At 48.9% G+C, this 21,872-nt stretch overlaps 1 protein-coding gene across 1 annotated transcript in view; it reads left to right on the plus strand.

Moving 5' to 3' along the window:
- SRCAP (Snf2 related CREBBP activator protein) overlaps positions 1-21,872 on the plus strand; it is a 1,742,136-nt gene that overhangs the window by 938,930 nt on the left and 781,334 nt on the right. The window contains exon 21 of the mRNA XM_085618450.1: positions 4,613-4,873. Coding sequence (XP_085474576.1) covers positions 4,613-4,873 — 261 coding nt within the window. The remainder of the gene's footprint in view (positions 1-4,612; positions 4,874-21,872) is intronic.

Raw genomic sequence — 21,872 nt, forward strand, 5'->3', positions numbered from 1 at the left:
TCTGTGGCACACCTTGGGTTAAATGACAGTGCCCTACGAAGATTTCTATTGGCCCGTGCATACTCACGGTCGAACCATTTAGGGTTATTTACTGCCAATAAGGCAGGTTTCGACAGGAGTGTTTTAATAGCTAGGCATAGTTTTGAAAAGTCTTGAACTACCTCAGTGTGTGCAATGTGTAGTGACAAGCAGGAATTAATGAGCTGCATATTATCTCTAACTAACATTTTAAAAAGTTCACCGCTGTCAACGCCCTTCCAAACTAGTCTCAGGTTATCAGTCGAGGGTACGAGATTTTTTGCTCCGCATTCGAGGGAGAACACAGCGATAGGTGCAAAGCTCAGCATTATTTTAATGGGGTTATGATCCCCATAATCCGTTTCAATTACTTCAGCGGCCATTAGTTGATCTTCAAGGCAAGGAGAAATAAAAATAAAATCAATAGTGGACGAGCAACCCCTTCCCCTAAATGTTGGCAATTTTTTATTAGTGATATTAGGGCTGCTCACCAAATACATAAGATTAGTCAAGTTGTTTGAATTTAGAAGCAAGTTCAACTCTACTCCCCTACGGGACGAGGGCCCAGGATTACTTGTACCTTTGGCATGCGCCACACCATTAATTGTAGCATTAAAATCTCTTCCCAAATGAATCCCAATAGATCCCTCCATGTTTTGTTGACTATCTAGGTTAGAAATAAAATCAAAAAGCCCAATGAAGTTCCTGTTGGGAACCGAATAAAAGTCATTGTTATAAAAATTGACCAAATATAAACAAACCTTCCTTTTAAAAAAGACGACTTGATAGTTTCTACTATTAGTTGAGAGAACATTAAAACTGCCACAAGCGGCCACATTGATCCCAATGAATAGCCCCCCAGATGGTCTTCCCAATTTAGGGATGGGGGCTACTATATTAAAACAATGAAACCCTTCAATATGAATATCTTCGGTGGGCCCAGGTCTCCTAGAACATGACTACGTCTTGTTCCTTTACTAGGCGCAACCAGTCTTGTTCTCCAAGCCTGGATTGAAGCCCCGCCACGTTCCAACTTAGGATGCTTAGATTGGCTCCCATATTTGCCATAGTTGGAACCAATTTATCATTAGAGGATGAGAGTACAGTATCTGAATGATCCCCCACATGGGCCTGCAAATTAGTCGGCAACAGTTGTTGTCAGTCTTGAGCGTCCAAGTTGGAAAGTGCATGGAACCTGTTTGCTGTCAAGGGTATTACATGAGCATCCCTAAACGGAGAAACTGGTGGTTTGCAAAAATAACCTAAGGGGAGTGCGCAGATGTCAGTATGTTGTGAAAAAGATTGCTCTTGAGTACTAAGTAAATAACGGACCGTATGTGGTCTGTAAAAATTAAGGACAACGCAGTCACCGCTGATGTTCTTATCCGAAAGGCCAACCCACCCTACTCTCCTCGCCATAATGATTTCATTCATTGAAGAGGGGTGGAAACCTTTGTGTTTACGTAGCCAATCTACAGATTTGTTGCGGAGGTCTGACCAAGATTCCCTCTGTCCCTCAGCGAGGTTAGGAACACCAGCCAATACTAACACATAAGGACTAGAGGCTGGTGGCAGGCTCAGCACATCTGTGTTGGGACTTAGGTGTGTATCTCTAAGGTGGTCCATAACCACATTATTTTGGTCAGCCTCAATAGTTCCCTGCTGAGGCAAGTTACAATTCACACTGCCTAGTGTCGCATTGAAATCATTGGGATTACGCATATGGGGTATGCCCAGGCTTCCCCTCTGTGTGGCGATTGGATTTGGCACAAGTAAATTATTTTGATTACAACGGGAAACACTAGGATCGAAGGGAGCAAGAGCAACATCCATCAGTTGCTTAGCAGGCCCATATTTATTGGCCGCTGATGGTATGTTGTTCCCTCGTCCCGCTTCGTCATAAACTTTGTTCAACCTCCCACCGCTTAAGTTGTCCACAATACGGTCCAATTGATTAAATTTCCCCCACAACAGTTCAACATTTTTATCAATCACATCCTTAAGGGAAACCAACGTAGACTCTAGAGCTTCCATAGCGAACCCTGTTTGTGTGGCTCCCCCCGCAGCACCTGTATTGGCCTTGTTGCACATGGGTTCAAAAATACTGTCTGTCTGGGTTGCTACTGAGTTTGTAATAGCAGCCACGACAATGTTTGGGTTCCCAGCCGGTTGGCAGCCTTTAACATTTTTAGAGTTAGATTTAGCAGAGGCGGCATGCTTTTTTTTTTAATAGATTGACCGCTTAATTTAGTATTCCTTTGTGCCTTGGCGGCATTACCCCTAGTGTTTAATACAGGGTACGTCTAAAACAGGCACATTAGGGGAATCTTCAAATGGTAATGGTAAGTTGGAGGAAACAGGGACAGGTCTTGCTGGAGATATGTTTGGTGATGTTTGGTGTTTTCGGACAAGTTGTATTGACATTAGCAGAACCACCCAGCGACAAACAAGATTGTAGCGTGGCAGGGTCTAGAGACAACCTTCTTTCGGTCAGGTGGTTTTCATGAGTTAAAAGTGATTCAGCCCTTACAATGAATGCGTCCAGGATCCCGGCTACACCTTTCAATTTACTCATTTTGCAACACAAGATGTAGTGGCCCAATTACACAATTGTGGGCCCACCGATCAACGGCTAATGCAATAGGCAGTAAGTGGCTTCACAGTACCTTAACACCAGATGTCGGTAGGTGGAGGGACAGGACGACAATAACAGCCTCTGCTGAGGCCAAATAACGTGGCCCAGCCCAGCCTCCTTCAGCCTCGGACAGGCTCAGACGGGCCCGTCTTGGCCCGGTTTTTACGTCCCTCCAGGGACTACCTGTAAAGTGCAGTGCGTCTTGGGTGACAGGGGCCGTGTGCAAATGAGCAGCAGGATTCTGAATCGGTCTCCCAATAAAATGTACAACTAAGAAGGGAAAAACACACAAGCTCGGCTGCTAGGCACCAAAATAAAAACGTCGTTGAACTTATATTAAAACGTATAATTTAAATAACATTTCTGACGCGCCCTTAGAGATACTGCCTGGATTTGCGTACAATGCGGGGCTGTGTTGTCAGCGCGTGGCCCCCAGCAGCGGACCCGGCCCCTTGCGGTCAGCTTGGGGTTGTGAAACAGCGCATGTGATCGCCTCTTCGGGTCTGCGGCTGACTCCGGCTTCTTGGCGCCCCGCCAGCGGGCCTGGGCTCTCCCTTCCGCCGAGCGCTGCTCTTCCGCGCCCGGGAAGACGGCGTGAGTGCTTTGCCAGAGCCTGCAGCAGGCAGACGCGGCCGGGACAGCGGCGGCAGGAGGAGGAGGTGTGTCTGCCAGAGATGGATGCCTTCTCTTCGCCCGCTAACGCGGATGTGGGCACAGCCGGGTGAGGCGAGGATGCTGCCGGTGGCGTGGAGGGCACACAGAGGCGCCTGACCCCGGACGGTAGGACCGCTTCTGTTGACAAGCCTTAAGCTTTTTGTGCAGCACGGAAACTGTTACGGTGCAATTGCAGATGGACCAAAATAGAATGTTCTCGAATGCGAGAGCAGATGCCGAGCGGTTTGTTTACTCTGCCCTTTCACCGCATGTCCTCTGCACACAGCTCCTGGGGTCTTCGTCTCTGGAACGCATTCAAAAACCAGGTGAGACGGAAATGCTTCTTTGGTGAGACGGAAATGAATCTATCTAAGGAGTCTAATACTGAGTAACCTACATTATTGTAACTCCCTATACTTGGGAGCACCGCAGTCAGCACTACGAAAGCTACAGAGGATCCAGTCCATAGCGGCCAAACTGGTGCTAAATAGGCAGCGTAGGTCTTCAACATCTTTAGCTCTGAAAGACCTTCATTGGTTACCCATTAACGAGAGAATTCATTTTAAATCTCTCTGTACTGTATTCAGAACAGTGCACGGACTAGGTCCAATATCCATACAGGAGAAATTCACCTGGTACATCCCTGGGAGAAACCTACGGTCATCAAGCGCAAATCTGGTAATCACCACTAGATTTAAGAAGACCAGGACAGGTGGCAGAGCCTTTGGGGTAGCAGCCTCACGACTCTGGAACGACCTTCCCCCGAACATCAGACAAATCAAATCTCTGCTTCTATTTAGGAAGAGCCTAAAGATGTGGCTCATCCCTAAGAACTAGATAACCGAGCAACCCATATTGCTAAACCGGTTATTTTCACGCACAATGTCATCTGGGCAATCACAGCGCCAGGATACCCGTAGGGTGACAGCATGCGCTATATAAATCTAAGATACAATACAGGACATGCCACACACACCAGGGCATGTCCTACCTTTCACATACACTGCACCCTGCCCACAGGGGTACCTTGGGCCTACCATGCTGAACAACAACTGTGATGCTATACAACATGGCTAAAAGACATTGACAAAGCATATAGCTCTCGTATAGGTCAGACCTCTTGGCTTTGCTAATGCTTGTTTTATATTGAGAGAAGGTGTTCTTGAATATTATCTGTTTGCAAATCATAAGTTTATGTTTTATTTTAAAATTAAAACTATTGGAGTGCTTTGTTTGTTTTTTCTGAATTATTCAAAGAAGGAGCTTAGCATTTTAAACTAATCAGTTGCTCTTTTTTTCCTTCAGTTTTGCCCACCAGTCAGATTCCTTCCAATACTCCAAGTCCACCTGTCTCCACAGCGGGTACTACGTCTGAGATGAGAGCAAGTCCTCAGCTACCTACATCTGTGATGATGCCAGCAAGCACATTGACCTCTGCCCCCACAAGTGGCATAGTAAAACCCTTGATGGCTCAGACAACGTCACTACCAGGTTACTCTTTTCCAGCAACAGGCCAAGTTCAGCAGAGACTTCTCTTGTCTCCAGATATGCAAGCTAGATTACCAAGTAAGTTGGCATATTTCTTTTACCTAACTAGAAGGAAATACAATGCACCCTTTAATTTATTGCAGGTAACGTTTGACTGGTTTTAACCAAATGGCAGTTTGCTAATAAATTCTTGATCACCTAATACAGTACAGTGGCTCTGTGCAGCAGAGTAGAATGAATTGCCCTCCATTTGTCAGAAATTGACCAAAGACCTTGTTGTTCTATTGTAGTTTGACTATTGAAACAAAAGTCCCTCTGCATGGTTTGATGAAGCTGTACTGCCTTGCTATTGTGTATTTCGAAACAGATCTGTTTCTGCACCCTGCTCCACCCCCCTCCTTTCACAGCGTAGGTCTGTTCTTCCTATAAGATTGAACATCTGAAAGAGACCATTAGTTATAGATTCCTCACCTTGGAATTGGTTCCGGACGTCGGACTGGATCCGGAGAATTTTTTGTAGCAGTACCCCTGCGCATCAGTGGGTGTCATCGGTCGACTCTGCATCGACGTTGCGATGTCTTCTTAGATGCCGCCCCTGCGAGCTGACGTCAGTTTTCTTTTTCCGCGCGAGCCAGCACAGATTTAGAGAGAAGCTTGTACTTAGTGATTTTTTGACTTACCTTTTTTCGACTTTTGCCGATGTCTTTTTGAGACTTCGACTTCTGGTAGCACGAGGGATTTCCCATCGTCGGACCGCTTCAAGCCTTGTGATTCATGTCACAAGTTGATGTCCGTCACGGATCTGCACCTCGTGTGCCTTTGTTGCCGGGTCGTGGTCGCGCTCGCGCTCCAGAAGTCGCGCTCCAACTGCCTGACCATGAATCCGAAGTCTTTGCAGGAGCGGTCCCGAAAGCTCTTGGAGGCCTGGCAGTCTGCTTTGCATCGTTGGAGGTCTTGGTCGAGGGGATGCCTCGGGACCGGTCACAAAGCCACCACCACTCGTCATCCAAGTCTTTGCACTCATCGGCTAAGTCAAAGTACAAGAAGAAGGTGAAGAAGCATAGTCTCTTTTCGCCTTTTCCCCATCCATCGGCTGATCTGACCCGGGACCCGGAGTGTCGTCGCTCTCCGGCTCCGTCTTCGTGGGCCCGCTTCTGGGATGACTCCACGCTTACCTCCCTTTCCTTGAGCCGTAGCGTCCCCAGCCCAGCTTCGAGCTTTCTACGAAGCGCTGCATAGCATTTTTGGGTAGCCCGACTCCGCCGGTGCACCTTCGGGCCTGAATCCGGATCGATGCTGGTCGACCTCACAGGGCCGATAACAATGACGACGCCCCCGACGTCGGTTGTACCCCCCTACCTGTGTCGACCCCATCTTCACCCCCGACTTGGACATGGCACCGGACCGACGTCGCTCGACGTAGATCCCAGCGCCGGAGGGTACTTTCGTACCGTTGTTTATCCCTGGCATTCCCCATCTTCCTGAGTGGCAGCCGGAGGTGGGTGAGTAGGACAGGTAGGGGTCTGTAGACCCTTTAGCTGACCAGCTTGATGGATGGGTGTGACTGGTGAGAGGAACTGGGTAATGCTAGTGGTTTGGATACCTCCCCAGACCTTGGCATGCTCCCCCCCCCCCCCCCCTCCCCTCCCGCCACGGTGTAATGGAGGGAGCTTCGTACGCAGTGGTGTTGCCTAAGGCAGCTGAGGCCTTAGGCCTGGAGCTTCGTACTGTGGCAATCAGGACTAACCTCCTGGCAGAGGTACTTCAACCGGCAGCGGCCTCTTCGGAGCCCTTTGTGCCTTTTAATGAAGCCCTCAAAGACATCCTTCTGGGCACTTGGTCCAAGCCCAGCACAGGGCCTCTTTTGGACAGGATGATTGCCGGACAACGTCGCCCAGCCCCGGGCTACCCACTTTTCTTCGCTCAACACCCTACCCCCAAGAGCTTGGTGGTCAAAGCCTTGTCTTCTAAGGGCACATTCCCTTCTGCTCCCCCAGATAGGGAATACAAGAAGCTGGACCACCTTGGGAAGAAGTTTTCTTCTGCCAGCTTAGCGCTGCGGTCGGTGAACACCACATGCCTCTTGGGCAGTTATACCCACACGGTGTGAGATATGGTTGCGCACGTGCTGCCACAGTGCCAGGAGAAGGCCCAGGCCCTTCTCACCCGCACAGTGGAAGAGGGTCGAGACCCAGCTAAGTTCACCATTCAGTGCGGGCTGGATACCGCCGACTCTCTGGGCAGACCGATTTACGCTTCAGTAGCCTTGAGGCGCTACGCCTGAGTGAGGACGTCTGGTTTCTCTGGGTATGTCCAATCCACCATATTGGACATGTCCTTTGATGGCCGTTGTTGGAAGCTGGGTTTCTCTTGCAGTAACCCCCCCACGTTTTGCCAGACTACTGATGCACCTTGACTTGATGTGCCCTGGGTGCCTGCCAGTCAGGTTCCCAGTGCCTGTGTTCTTTTCCCAAAACGGTATCTTGTACCCCATTTGGCATCTCTGGCCACAGGTCAGCACCTGGTGAATGGTACCACAGATACCCAGGGTACTGTGCCCAGGTAAGGCCTCTAAGGGCTGCAGCACTTATTGTGCCACTCGGAGGCCCTATACCGTTACACTCGCACACTGCCTTTGCAGGCTGCATGTTTTGGTGAAGAACAAAGTGAAGAGTCGACATTGCACACATCCCTGTGTGCCATGCCTACAACCCATTGCCCTGGCATAGATCAGTCACCCCTCTAGCTTGGTGCTCTATACCAGTGGTGTGGGTACAGGTGCATGAGCCCTATACCCCTACAATGTCTAAGTCCATTCTTGGACATTGTAAGTGCAGTGCTGCCATTAAAAGTATATGGTGCCGGGTGTTTGTCATTACAAACTCCACAGCTCCATAATGGCTAAACTGAAAACTGAGAAGTTTGGTATCCGACTTCTCAGCACATTAAACCCACACTGATGCCAGTGTGGGATTTAATGAAAAATGCACATAGAGGGTATCTTAGAGATGCCCCCTGAAAAACGACCTACCACTAGTGTCCAGGCTGAGTGGCTGCTTTCAGCTGCCACCACCAGAGATGTGTCTGGACCCCTGGGTCGAGAGCCTGCTGCTCTCGTGGGCCTGAAACAATGCACATCCTGGGACGAGGTGCCAAGCCTCCTTCCCCAGGATGGGCAGGGTCCACGAATGGGAAGGTTCAAAGGCTTGCTGTCTTTGTGAGCTTCCCCAGGCCACTTGCTGCTTTCAGCAACTGGTCCCCACTGGTTCTGACCCCTACTTTGGGCAGGAGAACCGGTTTGAAAAAACAAGTGAGGAAGAGAGATGTGCCCAACTCTGCCAACTCCACCCCTCAGGTGGGGGAGGTTAGGTGAAGCACAAATCTCAGTCCCTGCCATCTTGCAGATGGGGGGGGGATGCCCCTAAAATTAGTATTTAGGGGCATCCCTGAACCCTGCTTTCTCAGACAAGAAGCCAGAAGAAAAGGACTGAAAAGCCGTGCCGAAGCTAGCAAGAGGACGCCCACTGACTTTACCCCAGCCCTACCGGCCTGTCCCCACCTCAAACCTGCTCCAGCAAAATCCCGGTGTGTGCTGCAGCCAGCAACCTTGTGAAACCGGAGGACCTGCCAGCTTTCCAGCCCAAAGATTCTGTCTCCTGTGAACACCGGATTTGTTCATCAACAGACTCCAGCTCCGCAAGGATCAGCACCACTCTCCACCGGACGCCCACTGCCCGAGTTAGAGTGGCCCAACACCACAAGGAGGTTTCCCCGGCATTCCTGACCAGAGATCCGGTGATCCCTGACCTGCCTAAAGCCTCCCGCCGTCCGACGCCTGCAGCCTCAAAGCAGAAGGTCCCCCCAACCACGACCAGGAGCTGGTAAGACGATCCGATCCTAAAAGGCACTCCTGCTCCCAACGCTCCACTGCTTTGGGTGGCCCAACTGACGGTGCCTAACCCACCCCCAGCATCCCAGCTTACCTCTCCAAGTGGTGGTCACACTCAAAAGACCTTCGTCCCCGAGCCTGCAGTGTGTTTGTAAACCGGAATCTCCCCATTGAAAGCTACAGGGCACCCGATGCCAAAACAGCTCTGTTCACCCGGACGCCCCAGTGCTGCTGAGGGTCACCTTTTGTGCTGGCCTAAACCCCCATTTTCCCTGAGCTTAAGTCCAGGAGCTTTGCTCCCACAACCCAGTGGCCTGCTAATCGGCAGCTGGCAACCGGAGACCCCCTATCCCCCATTGGATAACAATGGGCTTCAGCACTCTGCACCCGGCCACCCTAGTGCCGCAGAGGATGTAACAAGAGTGCGTCCTTGACCCTGGGAGACCCCTGAATCTAACCCCACAATACCAACTCCCACAACAAAGTACTTACCTGTTAACCGATATCACTATGTTCAATGCATATGAGCTGTAGATCGTATACTTGTGCATAGATCACCATCTGGTGTTGAGCTCGATGTTTGCACTTTGTTTTTGTCTTGGAAGAAGTGCGCATGTGCATCGACTCTATCTCCAGATTGTTTTTTTTTCCGCCATCTGGTTCGGATGTGATTTGGTGCGTTCCGGGTTGATATCGGTTTCGAATCTCCCTTCGACGCGCAATCCCTCTCCACTCGGTGGTATTGTCTCGATCGCATTTCCCTTTCGACGCGCATCTTTAAAACAAACTCCTTGATCTTCGATGCGGGCCAATGGGCCTATCCGCGCCGACCTAGCCTGCAGTCAATGGAAAGGACTCCTTTAAAAAAAATGCCCCGGTCTGGTGCTAAGTTCCCACATACGGACTTGCACGAGGCTTGTTAATATCTGCCTCTCCCCGGAGCACGAAGACAAAAACTGCAAGGCCTGTGAATCGTTCAGGTCGACGAAAACCATCCGTGATCATCTGGCTTGACGTCACGAAATGTCTCGCGGTAGCTGCTCGATTCCGGACATCTTAGGAGCAGATCCCAATGTCCAGCCGGAGCAGCAAGGTGATGATGAAGACATCTCCATCCCCGAGGCCGACGACTTCGAAGAGGAGACAGTCACTCCGGCTCAGCGATCCGTGAGTACCGAAACCACTCTCCCAAAACCCAAACCTAAGGCTCCGGTAACACCCTTGCTCTCGGGTCGACACCGGCAGCATGTCTCGGACACCCCGGCCTCGGGCCTGGCTTTGAAACCTAAAAATAAGCCTTCGGGCTCGAGCCAACACCATTCCGGTGCCGAAAAGTTTCCTTCGGCCCCGAAGCACCAGGCCAAAGACGTGCCAGGCACTTATTCGTCGACGCGGACAACAACCTAGACTCCGAAGCCCTCGGGGTCGAAACATACCAAAGACAACCATTTGGATCCGAAAAAATCTTCGGAGCCGAAAACTGCTTCGGAACCCAAAAAATCATCGGAGCTAAAAAAACTATCAGAGCTATGAAAACCTAAAGAGTCCAAGACCCCACAGAAAGCCTCAGAGACTCGGTCTAAAAAACATTCTGACCCAAAATCTTTGGCACTGAAAAAAGACATTTTACCCACTCAGCCTTTACCTGATCTTTCGGATCCAAAACAAAAAACTCTTTTTATTGACCCACAGACTGGCAAAGTCGTCGCCAAGCCACCAAAAAAGAGGAAATTGCACACTTCAGAGGAATCTGAAATGCCCTTGAAACTAAAGGAGATAAGTACTAACACCTCCTCACCTCCTCCAGTTGATCCAAATCTTCTAATTTCTCCCCCACACTCCCCACAACCTATTTTTTCACCTCAAACATCAGATACTGAGGATGATAATACAGATAGGGGTTGGAATATAGATCCACATGGGGATGATGATGCACATACCATCCCACACAACATTGACCCTTGGGATGACTACAACACCGATCCCGACCCACATAATGACCCGGACCTCTCTTTATCTAGGCCATCACCACCAGATGACAACATTGGGTTTGTGCAACTAATCAATAGGTCTGCCCAATACCACGGGGTACAGTTACATTCTGATCCCTTAGAGGATTTTTTACTTGAAACCTTTGCTCCCTCACAAACGTCCACACACACACTGCCAATGTTAAAAGGCATGCTCAAACATGCCCCAGAAGTTTTCAAGGACCCTGTCAGAGCCAGGATTCTTAACACCAGGATAGATAAATGTATAAGGCAGCTCCCAATGACCTAATTTACATTAAAAGTCAGATCCCTTTGGATTCTCTTGTGGTGTCTAATGCACGCAGGAGGGCAAACTCACACAGTACAGGTGACACTCCCCCCACCCACTCCTGATAAGGAGTCCAAATTAATAGACCCATCTGGTAAACGTATTGCGTCACAGGCTGCAAATCATTGGCAGATTGCCAATGCCCAAGCTTTTTTGGCCTGGTATGACAGGGCTCACTATGATGAGCTTGAAAAGCTCATGCAACACCTTCCTGACCAGTACAAACAAAAGGCCAACGACCTTATCCAAGAGGGAAAATTGATCACAAACACCTCAATTAAATGTGCACTCGACGCGGCTGATACTGCATCTTGCGCCATGAACACAAGCGTTTTGTTGCGCAGGCACGCTTGGCTCCAGGTCTCCGGATTCAAGCAGGAGGTGCAATCTACTATTCTAAATCAGCCCTTTGATCAAGAGCATCTTTTCGGGCCCTCAGTTGACACATCTTTAGAAAAAATGAAAAAAGATATGGAACTGCTAAGTCTATGGGGGCCTTACAATACCCGCTCCTTCTATAGACCTGGCTCCAAAACCATGGGTTCAGAACATCCCTCTTCATCCTATAAGAGCCCTTCTCAGACGTCCTCCAAACGATACTTTTGCGGAGGCTGCAGAGGCTGCAATGGTAAGGGTAGAGATTGCGGCAACAATAACCGCACCTCCCCTACCACCAAACAGTGACTTCCCTGCACTTCCCCCCCGATCATCCCTCTCCTGTCAGGGGACGTCTCTCACAGTTCCTACCTGTCTCAATCACAACAGACAAATCGGTAAGACAAATTATGCAGTATGGTTACTGCCTGGAACTCACTTCTAAGACGCCCCCCCCCCAAAAAACATTCCTCCCAGACAACGTTCAATGTCCTCTGAACATCTAAAACTTCTCAAACAAGAGGTTCTCTCTCTATTACAACAAGCATGTTCAATGCAATAGGTCTTGCATTTGCTAGAGTGTGAGCTATTGGCATTATAAATGACAATGCCTTTTATTAATGTGTTTTGAAAACCTGCCAGCAGTGCATAAGCACACACTTTGAACTTCTAGTCATTGCTTATGAGAAGCAAAGCTGGCAGTGACCGCGCGTTTTTTAATACTAGCCTTGCTTCTCGTAAGCAAGGACTATAAGTACAAAGTGCGTGTTTACGCACCACTTGCAGGTTTTCAAAACATAAATAAAAGGCATTGTCATTTACAATGGCAATAGCTCAAACTTGTAAATGCGAGACCCATTGCATTGCAAATGCATGTTATGAACTAGTGCTCAGCGATGGATATCCTCCGAGATCATTCTCCCCTTCGTGGCACATTGAAGGTCAACAGCATTTCAGAAGTCTGTAAATGGACACCGCCTTGACCCGAGGTGGTCAGGGCTTTTCTTTTTCAAACAGAACAAAACGCTACAAATAAAGGTAAAACTCGGATTTTGTATTCAGAAACATGCAAACAACTACTGGAACTGCTGCATTCTCTTCTGGTGGCCACACAAGAGTGTAGAAATCAGCTTCCAGAGTGTCCTCCCTGTACTGCAAGCCACAACCTGTAAAGCTCAGGGGAACACTGCTGTTTCACCCGAAATTTATAACCAAAAAAACAAAAAATGTTAATTTGAAAAAAAACATCAGCTGGAATGTTAATTCAATAAATCTTTTTGGGCATTTTTGGGAAGATTTTTATTGTTACTCTTTAATCTGAAATGCTGACAATTTGCAGAAAGGGGGGAGGTATTAGATAATGAGATATGACTGTGGGTGGTGGTAGTTATGGTGGGGGCTGCTGGGTGTGGGAGGATTTAACTGAATGTATAATTGAGCTGATAGAGACTACTAGCCGTAGATTCCATAACGTAGAATTATCCCCAGGCGTGAGACTGGATCCGGAAAACTTTTTCCCACAGCATCTCTGCGCGCCGGTGGGCGGCACCACGGGACTCCGCCCTGACGTCGTCCGCGGGCATGACGTCAGCGAGGTCACAGAAGCCCCACCTCGGCGCGCTGACATCAGTTTTTAGGCCTCGTGCCCTGCGTTGCAGCGCGCAGCACTGCTCGTGCAGGCGAGAACCCTTTTGTAGGGGGTTTAGAAACAAAGCCTCGGATCGCACATGTTCATGCGTGTGCTTTTCCTTTTGGCATCCGCGATTGGCGATAATTGCTGCTCTGAAATTCTGAGAGATTATCTTCACCTTTAATATATGTTCGAGGCATATGAGCTGCAGATTACACACTTGTGCATAGATCGCCATCTGGTGTTGGGCCCGGATGTTTGCAATTGTTTTTCCTCTTGGAAAGTCTTTGGAAGTCATGAGGTCGGTGACTCCTCCTTTGGATCGTATTGCGCATGGGCTTCGGCTCCATCCTCACATTGTTTTTTTCCGCCATCGAGCTCGGATGTGATCGTCGCGCTCCGGTTCCGAACAGCTTCCAGTTCGACGATCGACGCGCAATCCTCACCCCAATTCACGGTATTGTTTTCGATCGCGATCTCCCCACTCGACGCGGCTCTCATCGGCAAGAACCTTCGATTCCAGTTGTCGACGACGGCCTTCGGGCCTACCCAAGCTCTGGTCCTGGCTAATGAAAAGGACTCCCTTCAAGAAGTGCCCTCGATGTGGGTCCAAATTCCCCCATACCGATCTCCACGAAGTATGTAATCTCTGCCTCTCCCCTGAACACGAGGCTCGAGATTGTCCAGCGTGTTAAGTCCTTCCGGTCAAAGAAAACCATTCGAGACCGAAGGGCCAGAAGAACCATGGCACACTCGTCGATGGCGATTCCGAACGACATCTTTGGGGAAGGCGTCGACGCTCCAGAAGAACACCACACCGACGAGGGACTAGTCAGCGCCTCCGAAGCCGACGATTCAGATGTGGAGGACATCACTCCGGCACAGAGGGTCGTGAGCACTAATCTACACCCACACCAGCACCGAAAAAGGCTTCGGTCACGCCTTCGACTCCGGGCCTAAGCAAGACCAAAGACACTGCTTCCCACACCACACCTTCGGGCCCGGTAAAGAAGCCGATTAAGCCTTCCGGCGGCTCGGGCTCGAGCCAGCCCACCGTTGGTGCAGGTAAACACTCTTCGACACCGAAAAAGAAAATGGCCTCCGCTTCGACACCGAGCCCTGCACCGAAACACTCTGTGTCGAGAACCAGCTCCTCGGTGCCGACACCATCTTCGGCACCGACAAAAGCACACAAGGCCACCGACACGTCGAAGCCGAAATACATCTCGGCGCTGACCAAACAATCAGACTTTTTCAAGCATAGTTCCAAACAACGAACCAGCGCGGATAAAGCCAAAAAACCAACGGCCCCGACGCCTTTGGCGCCGACAGACCAACCAACCTCACCAGAACTCTTTACACCGGATCCATTACAAAAAACACTAACGAAGGATCCTAAAACCGGACATTTGATGCTCTCCATCAAAAAGAGACAGCTGGAAAAACCTGCTCCGCCTCCACCTCCAAAGAGGAAGGACTGCTACCTCTCCTTTCAGAATACCTTCCCCACCTCCACCGCCCCCTCCACCTTCCCCTCCTCCACCATCTCCACCCCCACCTCATCATTCCCCAACACCCCCTACGGATGATGATGATGATCAGGGGGACCCATATGATGACATAGGAGACGTGCCCCAAGGTTTACCTACAGGGGACCCCCCTCCCACAGGCTCCCCAGACCCATGGGACGATTATAATATCCCTGACATCCCTAACGTCCCACAGGATGATCTCTACCCTTCCAGACCTTCCCCACCAGAAGACTCACTGGGGTTCAACCATCTACTACAAAGGGCAGCACACTATCACGGGGTAGATCTTCATACCGACCCCGTGGTGGAGGATTTCCTCCTCGATACGTTTGACACCACAGATAGGACTACCTCCATATTGCCTATGCTCAAGGGAGTTATAAAACATGCGCCAGAGGTCTTTAAAGACCCAGTCAGAGCCAGGGTCATTAACCCACGCATTGAAAAGAAATACAAATCCGCCCCTACAGATCCCTCCTACATCAGAGGGCCAGCACCACTAGATTCTCTGGTAGTGTCCACAGCACGTAAAAGGGCCAACTCCCAAGCGTCAGGCGAAGCACCACCACCTGACAGAGTCTAAACACTTGGACGCATCAGGCAAGCGTACTGCATCCCAAGCTGCCAACATATGGCGTATCGCTAATACACAAGCGCTACTAGCCAGGTATGACAGGGCCCATTATGACGAATTAGAAGCCATAATGCAGCATCTCCCTGATAAATTCAAACCTAGGGCCAACGAGCTAATTCAGGAGGGCAAAACCATTACTAATACCTCCATACGTTGTGCCCTAGATGCAGCAGACACAGCCTCCAGGGCCATTAATACTAGTGTCCTCCTTCGTCGCCATGCCTGGCTAAGGATCTCCGGTTTTAAACCGGAGGTACAAGCCTCCATCCTCAACCATCCCTTTGACCAGGAACATCTCTTTGGCCCAAAAGTGGATGAGGCCCTAGAAAAGATGAAAAAGGACACAGACACGGCTAAATCCATGGGAGCCTTACAATCACACCCTCCCAGGCGCTCTTTTCGCCGCTCTTCCTTTCGGAGCACATCCAGAGGCTACTCCTCCGACACCGCTTTAACCCCATATAAGGCCCCTACCCAGTCCACCTTTACAAGGGGATACCAAAGAGGCGGCTACAGGGAAAACAATACCAAAGGCAGAGGCAAGACAAACACCGCCCGCTCTGCCACCGCACCTACCCAATGACTTCCCTCCACTCCCCCTAGACCATCCCACTCCGGTCGGGGGCAGACTCCAAAATTTCCCCCCTTTCTGGGCTACCATCACCTCAGACAAATGGGTAACATAAATAATTTGGTCAGGCTACTGCCTAGAACTAATGTCTACCCCCCACAAACATTCCACCCAGACAACGCCCAATGTCACAAGAACATCTAACACTACTAAAACAGGAGGTAATCTCCCTCATACAGAAAAGGGCGATAGAAAACGTTCCTACCAACCAAAGAAATATGGGGGTCTATTCACTATTCTTTCTCATACCAAAAAGGGACGAAACTCTGCGGCCCATCCTAGATCTCCGGCCCCTGAACAGATACATACACTCAGACCATTTTCACATGGTAACGCTTCAGCAGGTACTTCCACTGATTTCCCAAAACGACTTCCTGACCACTTTAGACCTAAAAGACGCTTATTTCCACATTCCAGTGCACACCGCTCACAGGAAGTTCCTCAGATTTGTAGTGGACGTCCAACACTACCAATTCAAAGTACTCCCGTTCGGAGTCACAACAGCACCACCAGTATTCACCAAGTGCCTAGCAGTAGTAGCCGCACACCTCAGGAGACAACACATCCATGTCTTCCCATATCTAGATGACTGGCTAATAAAAGCCAGTTCATACAGCCAGTGTGTACAACGCACGTATGCCACTATCCAGCTACTTCACAAACTGGACTTCACGGTAAACCACGCAAAGTCCCATCTACAACCATCCCACATAAAACAATACCTCGGTGCACCATAGACACCTCAAAAGCGCTAGCCTACCCCAATCCTGCCAGGATTACAAGCATTCAGGCTCTATGCGCAAAATTCATGGCACAACACTCCCTTCCAGCTCGAGTGTTTATGCAACAAATAGGGATGATGGCCTCTTGCATCTTCATAGTACCTCACGCAAGACTCCAGATGCGTCCTCTCCAAGAGTGTTTAGCGCGCCAATGGAACCAGGCCCAAGGTCAATTAACAGATCTGGTGTTGGTAGACGGTTGTACCCATCGCGCTCTGCAGTGGTGGACCACCACAAACCTTTCCAAAGGTTGACCGTTCCTGGACCCGGTTCCCCAGATAGTACTAACAACAGACTCATCGCTCTCCGGCTTGGGAGCTCATCAATTACATCTCACCGTGCAGGGCACATGGACACCGCAACAGAAGTTACTCCATATCAACCATCTGGAGTTACTAGCAATCTTCTTAGCCCTAAAATCTTTTCAAACACAGATTTCAGGCAAAGCAGTCCTAATCCGCACAGACAACATGACAGCCATGTACTATATTCAAAAACAAGGCAGCACAGACTGTCCACAGCTCTCTCAGCTAGCACAGAGCATATGGAGATGGGCCATACCCCAGGAAATCATTCTCCTAGCTCAACATGTCCCAGGAGTCCAAAACACTATGGCAGATATGCTCAGCAGACAAACACAACAAATCCACGAGTGGGAACTTCACCCACAAGTTCTACACCCGTACTTTCAAATGTGGGGGCATCCACAGATAGACCTCTTCGCCACCCACGATAACACCAAATGCCCAAGCTTCGCCACCAGATATCCGCACCCATTGTCCAAAGGAAATGCGATATGGATGAACTGGTCAGGCAGATTTGCGTACGCTTTTCCGCCTCTCCCACTCATTCCACTAGTGGTGCGCAAACTACAGCAACACTCCCTCACACTAATCCTAGTAGCTCCAACTTGGGCCAGACAACCGTGGTACACCACACTGCTGGAACTATCTGTAGTGCGGCACCAAAATTACGCCTCTCTCCACACCTCTTAACCCAGAACCATGGAGAGATCAGACACCCGGACCCAGCTCAGCTCAACCTTGCGATCTGGCTCCTGAAATCCTAGAATTCGGTTATCTAAATCTTCCCCCTGACTGTATGAACGTCATCAAAGAAGCTAAGCAACCCACCACTAGGGCGTGCTACGCCGCCAAGTGGAAACGTTTTGTTGTCTATTGTCACAACACCACCATCAATCCCCTAGACGTCTCCATTCAACACATCCTAGGGTACTTACTCCACCTACAAAGGTGCAATCTAGCCTATACATCCATTCGCCTGCACCTCGCAGCCATAGCAGCTTACCTACAAAACAGGCAACATCTATCACTCTTTAGAGTACCTGCCATTAAAGCCTTCATGGAAGGCCTTAAAATAATAATTCCCCCCAGAGTGCCACCCTCACCTGTGTGGAACCTAAAAATCGTTCTCACCAGACTAATGGGGCCTCCTTTCGAACCACTACACAAATGTGAACTCCAATTTGTATCGTGGAAAACCGCTTTTCTCGTAGCCATCACTTCCCTCAGAAGGGTCAGTGAGATACAAGCATTTACCATTCAAGAACCTTTTCTACAAATGCACCATAACCAAGTTGTTCTCCGTACCAACCCAAAATTCCTCCCTAAAGTGATTTTTCCCTTTCACCTAAACCAATCTGTAGAACTACCAGTATTCTTCTCGCAACCAAAGACCGTTGCAGAAAGAGCTCTCCACACACTAGATGTCAAAAGAACCTTACTCTACTACATCGAGAGAACACAACCTTTCCGTAAAACCAAACAACTGTTTGTCTTTCTCTCCACCACACAAGGGCAACCCCATCTCCAAGTCGGGGATAGCTAGGTGGATTGTCAAATGCATTCAGATTTGCTACCAGAAAGCAAAACTAACGCTATTCGTTCCCCCTAAAGCCCATTCTACACGTAAAATAGGGGCTTCAATGGCTTTTCTAGGAAACATCCCATTAGATGATATCTGCAAAGCAGCTACATGGTCAACACCGCACACTTTCACTACACACTATTGTGTAGATGTGCAAACTAAGCAACAGGCTAGTGTGGGCCAGGCTGTACTCAAGACATTATTTCAAACCACTGCAACAGATACGGGTGGCCGCCGCTAAGGATGGGTACTGCTATATAATCTATGCACAAGTGTGTAATCTGCAGCTCATATGCCTCGAGCGGAATATGCTACTTACCAGTATGCATCTGTTCTTGCCATGTAGAGCTGCAGATCTACACACGCCTCCCCGGCTACCTTTATATGTTCCAGTTTATCTTATTTAGACACTACACACATGGGCCTCTTCACTGTTATTACTACGCTCCATCTTTCCCTGCTGGCGAAAAACAATCTGAGGATGGAGCCGAAGCCCGTTCGCAATACGATCCAAAGGAGGAGTCACCGACCTCGTGACTTCCAAAGACTTTCCAAGAGGAAAAACAACTGCATACATCCGGGCCCAACACCAGATGGCGATCTATGCACAAGTGTGTAGATCTGCAGCTCTACATGCCAAGAACAGATGCATACTGGTAAGTAGCATATTCCTTCTTTCCGTGCCCTAATTGAACAAGGGGCTTTTTGTGTTATTCAGCAATAAAGCACGAGAGCGCGTATACAAGAAAACATTTTAATGATGCATGTGGTAATGGTTGGAAAAAATGCTAATCGTGATCGTTCTCCCTTTTGTGATAATCAGCATGCAAGCATGCAGCATAAATAGATCTAAACATGTCGTACTTTATGAAATGCTCTGTAACTACGCGCACAGGTATATAAATAAAAAACATAGAAGTTGAAATACTCCTGTAAACAAAACATTCTAACACTCTTGCCACTCAAAATATTAACCTGCAAAAAACACACAACTGCCTAAACTTCCGGCATCAGTGATAAGCACCAATGAGCAATTGGGGGGGAAAGTGTTAACAGCTGCACAGGAAGCAGCCGTTTTCAACCAAACTTGAGTTAGATGATGTTTGCATTGACCCAGTGAATCAATGTTCGTTCAAAGCGACACAAATCTAAAACCAATATATGTATTTCCGGCTCGGCTGTGTTTTTATTTTTAATTTTTTTAGATGAGCATGCAGAAGCGGTGTCAGCTGCTTTTTGGTGAGGCTTTTCTGACACCCTTTCCCGACAGGATTACCAAGATATACCTTTTCTATTTGAACAAGACCAATGACAGCAAAATTGCTTGCTTGTCTCTAAAAAGACTCTAATAATGTGCATCAGGGGAGAGGCCCATGGTCTGACAGACTTTTTCCCCTGTGGAAGACATAAAATCCTTTTCCATGGCAGAGATAAGCCTGTGTTAAGTGCATCCCTAGGTAATTATACCAAAGAGTAATAATAAAATAAACTATTAAATTTATGGGCATCCTATTTAAAGTATTAATTATTCATCAACTGGACTGGAGTTGAATTACACATTGAATGGCTCATTATAGTTTGTACATCGGGTTGGTAAAACAGCCATTACCTTAGTGAAGACCTATCAGCTGGAAGCAGCAATGTGGAAACAATGTAGGCCCAATTCAGGATTGGTTTGGGCTAATTGTATACAGTGACAGTTTTTTTAATTTTCTTGAGTAAGACCATCTGAGGTGTCCCCTATTATACTTTAGGTAGGCATTAAATCCAGAAACATTCTGATATCTTGAGAACAGAACGAAAAGCCCAGTCAGCAGTCTCTTTGTTTCCGGGTGTGCCACGCCCAGCCATCGACGCCATTTGTGGCTATCCAAGGATGTCTGTTACACACAGCCAGTACTTAGACACCCCTGGTACTGTTGGTTACCTCTAATGTCAGGGGCCAAGTGGGGTTTCCACATATTGCCCTTCCCTTAGCCCCCAGCAGCCAATATGAGGAATCTGAGAGTCTAGGTTAACGACAAGGGCACAACCTTGTGATGTCATTGGATCTCAAATGGTGCACAATGTCTCTCTCACTAGTCCTGGCATTTTTGCAAATGAACATGTATGCGCATAGTTTTGCAGCGTGAGTCTTTATGGATTCACTATGCTGTGCATTATTCCGCCATCTAGTGGCTTGGTCCGGAATTGTAGTATTCTTTTTTTTTTTTCGTGGACCAGGTGGGCATCGACATACCACCATTTGGTGTCCTTCGTGACGTCGACGCGCTTCCTCCGGAAGCTCCCACCTTTGGTCGCCATCTTCAGATTCTTTTTTCCGCCGTTGTGTCTGGATCAACAGTGAAGGAGCTCCAAAAACTTTGGAGAGAAGAATCAACGAAAATAGAAGAAAACTTTAGAATATATCACCGGGGAAGACACGGAGATCAAGTAAGGATGAAGGTCGATGATAGAAGAGAGAACATCGAAGAATTCGATGTTTCAAAGGAGAATGCGCATACAGGGGGCTCCCTGGGCGCGGTGATGGACAAAACTCAGTTTAAATTCTGTGTGAACTGCCACCACAAGTACGCGCAAAAGGACCAACACCCACAATCTCTGCCTGCCGCTCGACCATCGAAGCGAGGACTGCAATGCCTGTGCAGCGTTCACTCCGAAGACCCGAAGATAACATGCAGGGGCTAGGGAACACCCCCATCGCTCCGAGATTTGGGACTCTCCAGCGGAGAGGAAGACCACATCGTAGAGGGACCAGAGGACGTCTTAGTCGTCAAGGTTGAAAAGAAAACTTCGAAGGCGGTAAGAGTCGTCGAACCCTAAACACTCCACTGATACTCGCAAAGGCGAGCCAAAGTCCTCAAAAGGAGCAGGGCCGTGGAAGCACTCGACGTCGACAACTGCATCCAGGGACAAGCAGACTGTCGGATCCTCTGAGAAGGACCCCCAGACGGCGAAATCCCAAGACAAGGCAAAGGTGCCGAAGAGCAGCCACGAAAGAGAGGCCTCGACTTCGAAAAGAAGAAAAACCCCAGTCTTGCTTCCTCTTGGAGACCTTGTTGCCATCCCAGACTAGAAGCCAGTTCCTGCCCATGCTCCCAAGTGTTCTGGAGCAGGGGAAGGAGGCATTCAAGGAGCCTGCCATGTGTAGAGCAGTGACTCCACGAGCAGAGAAGAAATATAAACATTCATCAAAAGACCCCATGTACATTAGGGGGGTCAGTACCAGCCGACTCAATCATCACATCCACGGTTAGGAAAAGAGCAAATATACCCACAAACTCAGGCCCACCACCAGACAAAGAGAGCAAGAGGATGGACCTGATGGGTAGGAAGATGAAAAGGAGTGCAGCTATACAATGGCGCATCGCCAATTCCAATGCACTCCTCAACAGACA

Source organism: Triturus cristatus, chromosome 7 (genome assembly GCF_964204655.1).
Source record: "Triturus cristatus chromosome 7, aTriCri1.1, whole genome shotgun sequence".
Taxonomy (NCBI): domain Eukaryota; kingdom Metazoa; phylum Chordata; class Amphibia; order Caudata; family Salamandridae; genus Triturus; species Triturus cristatus.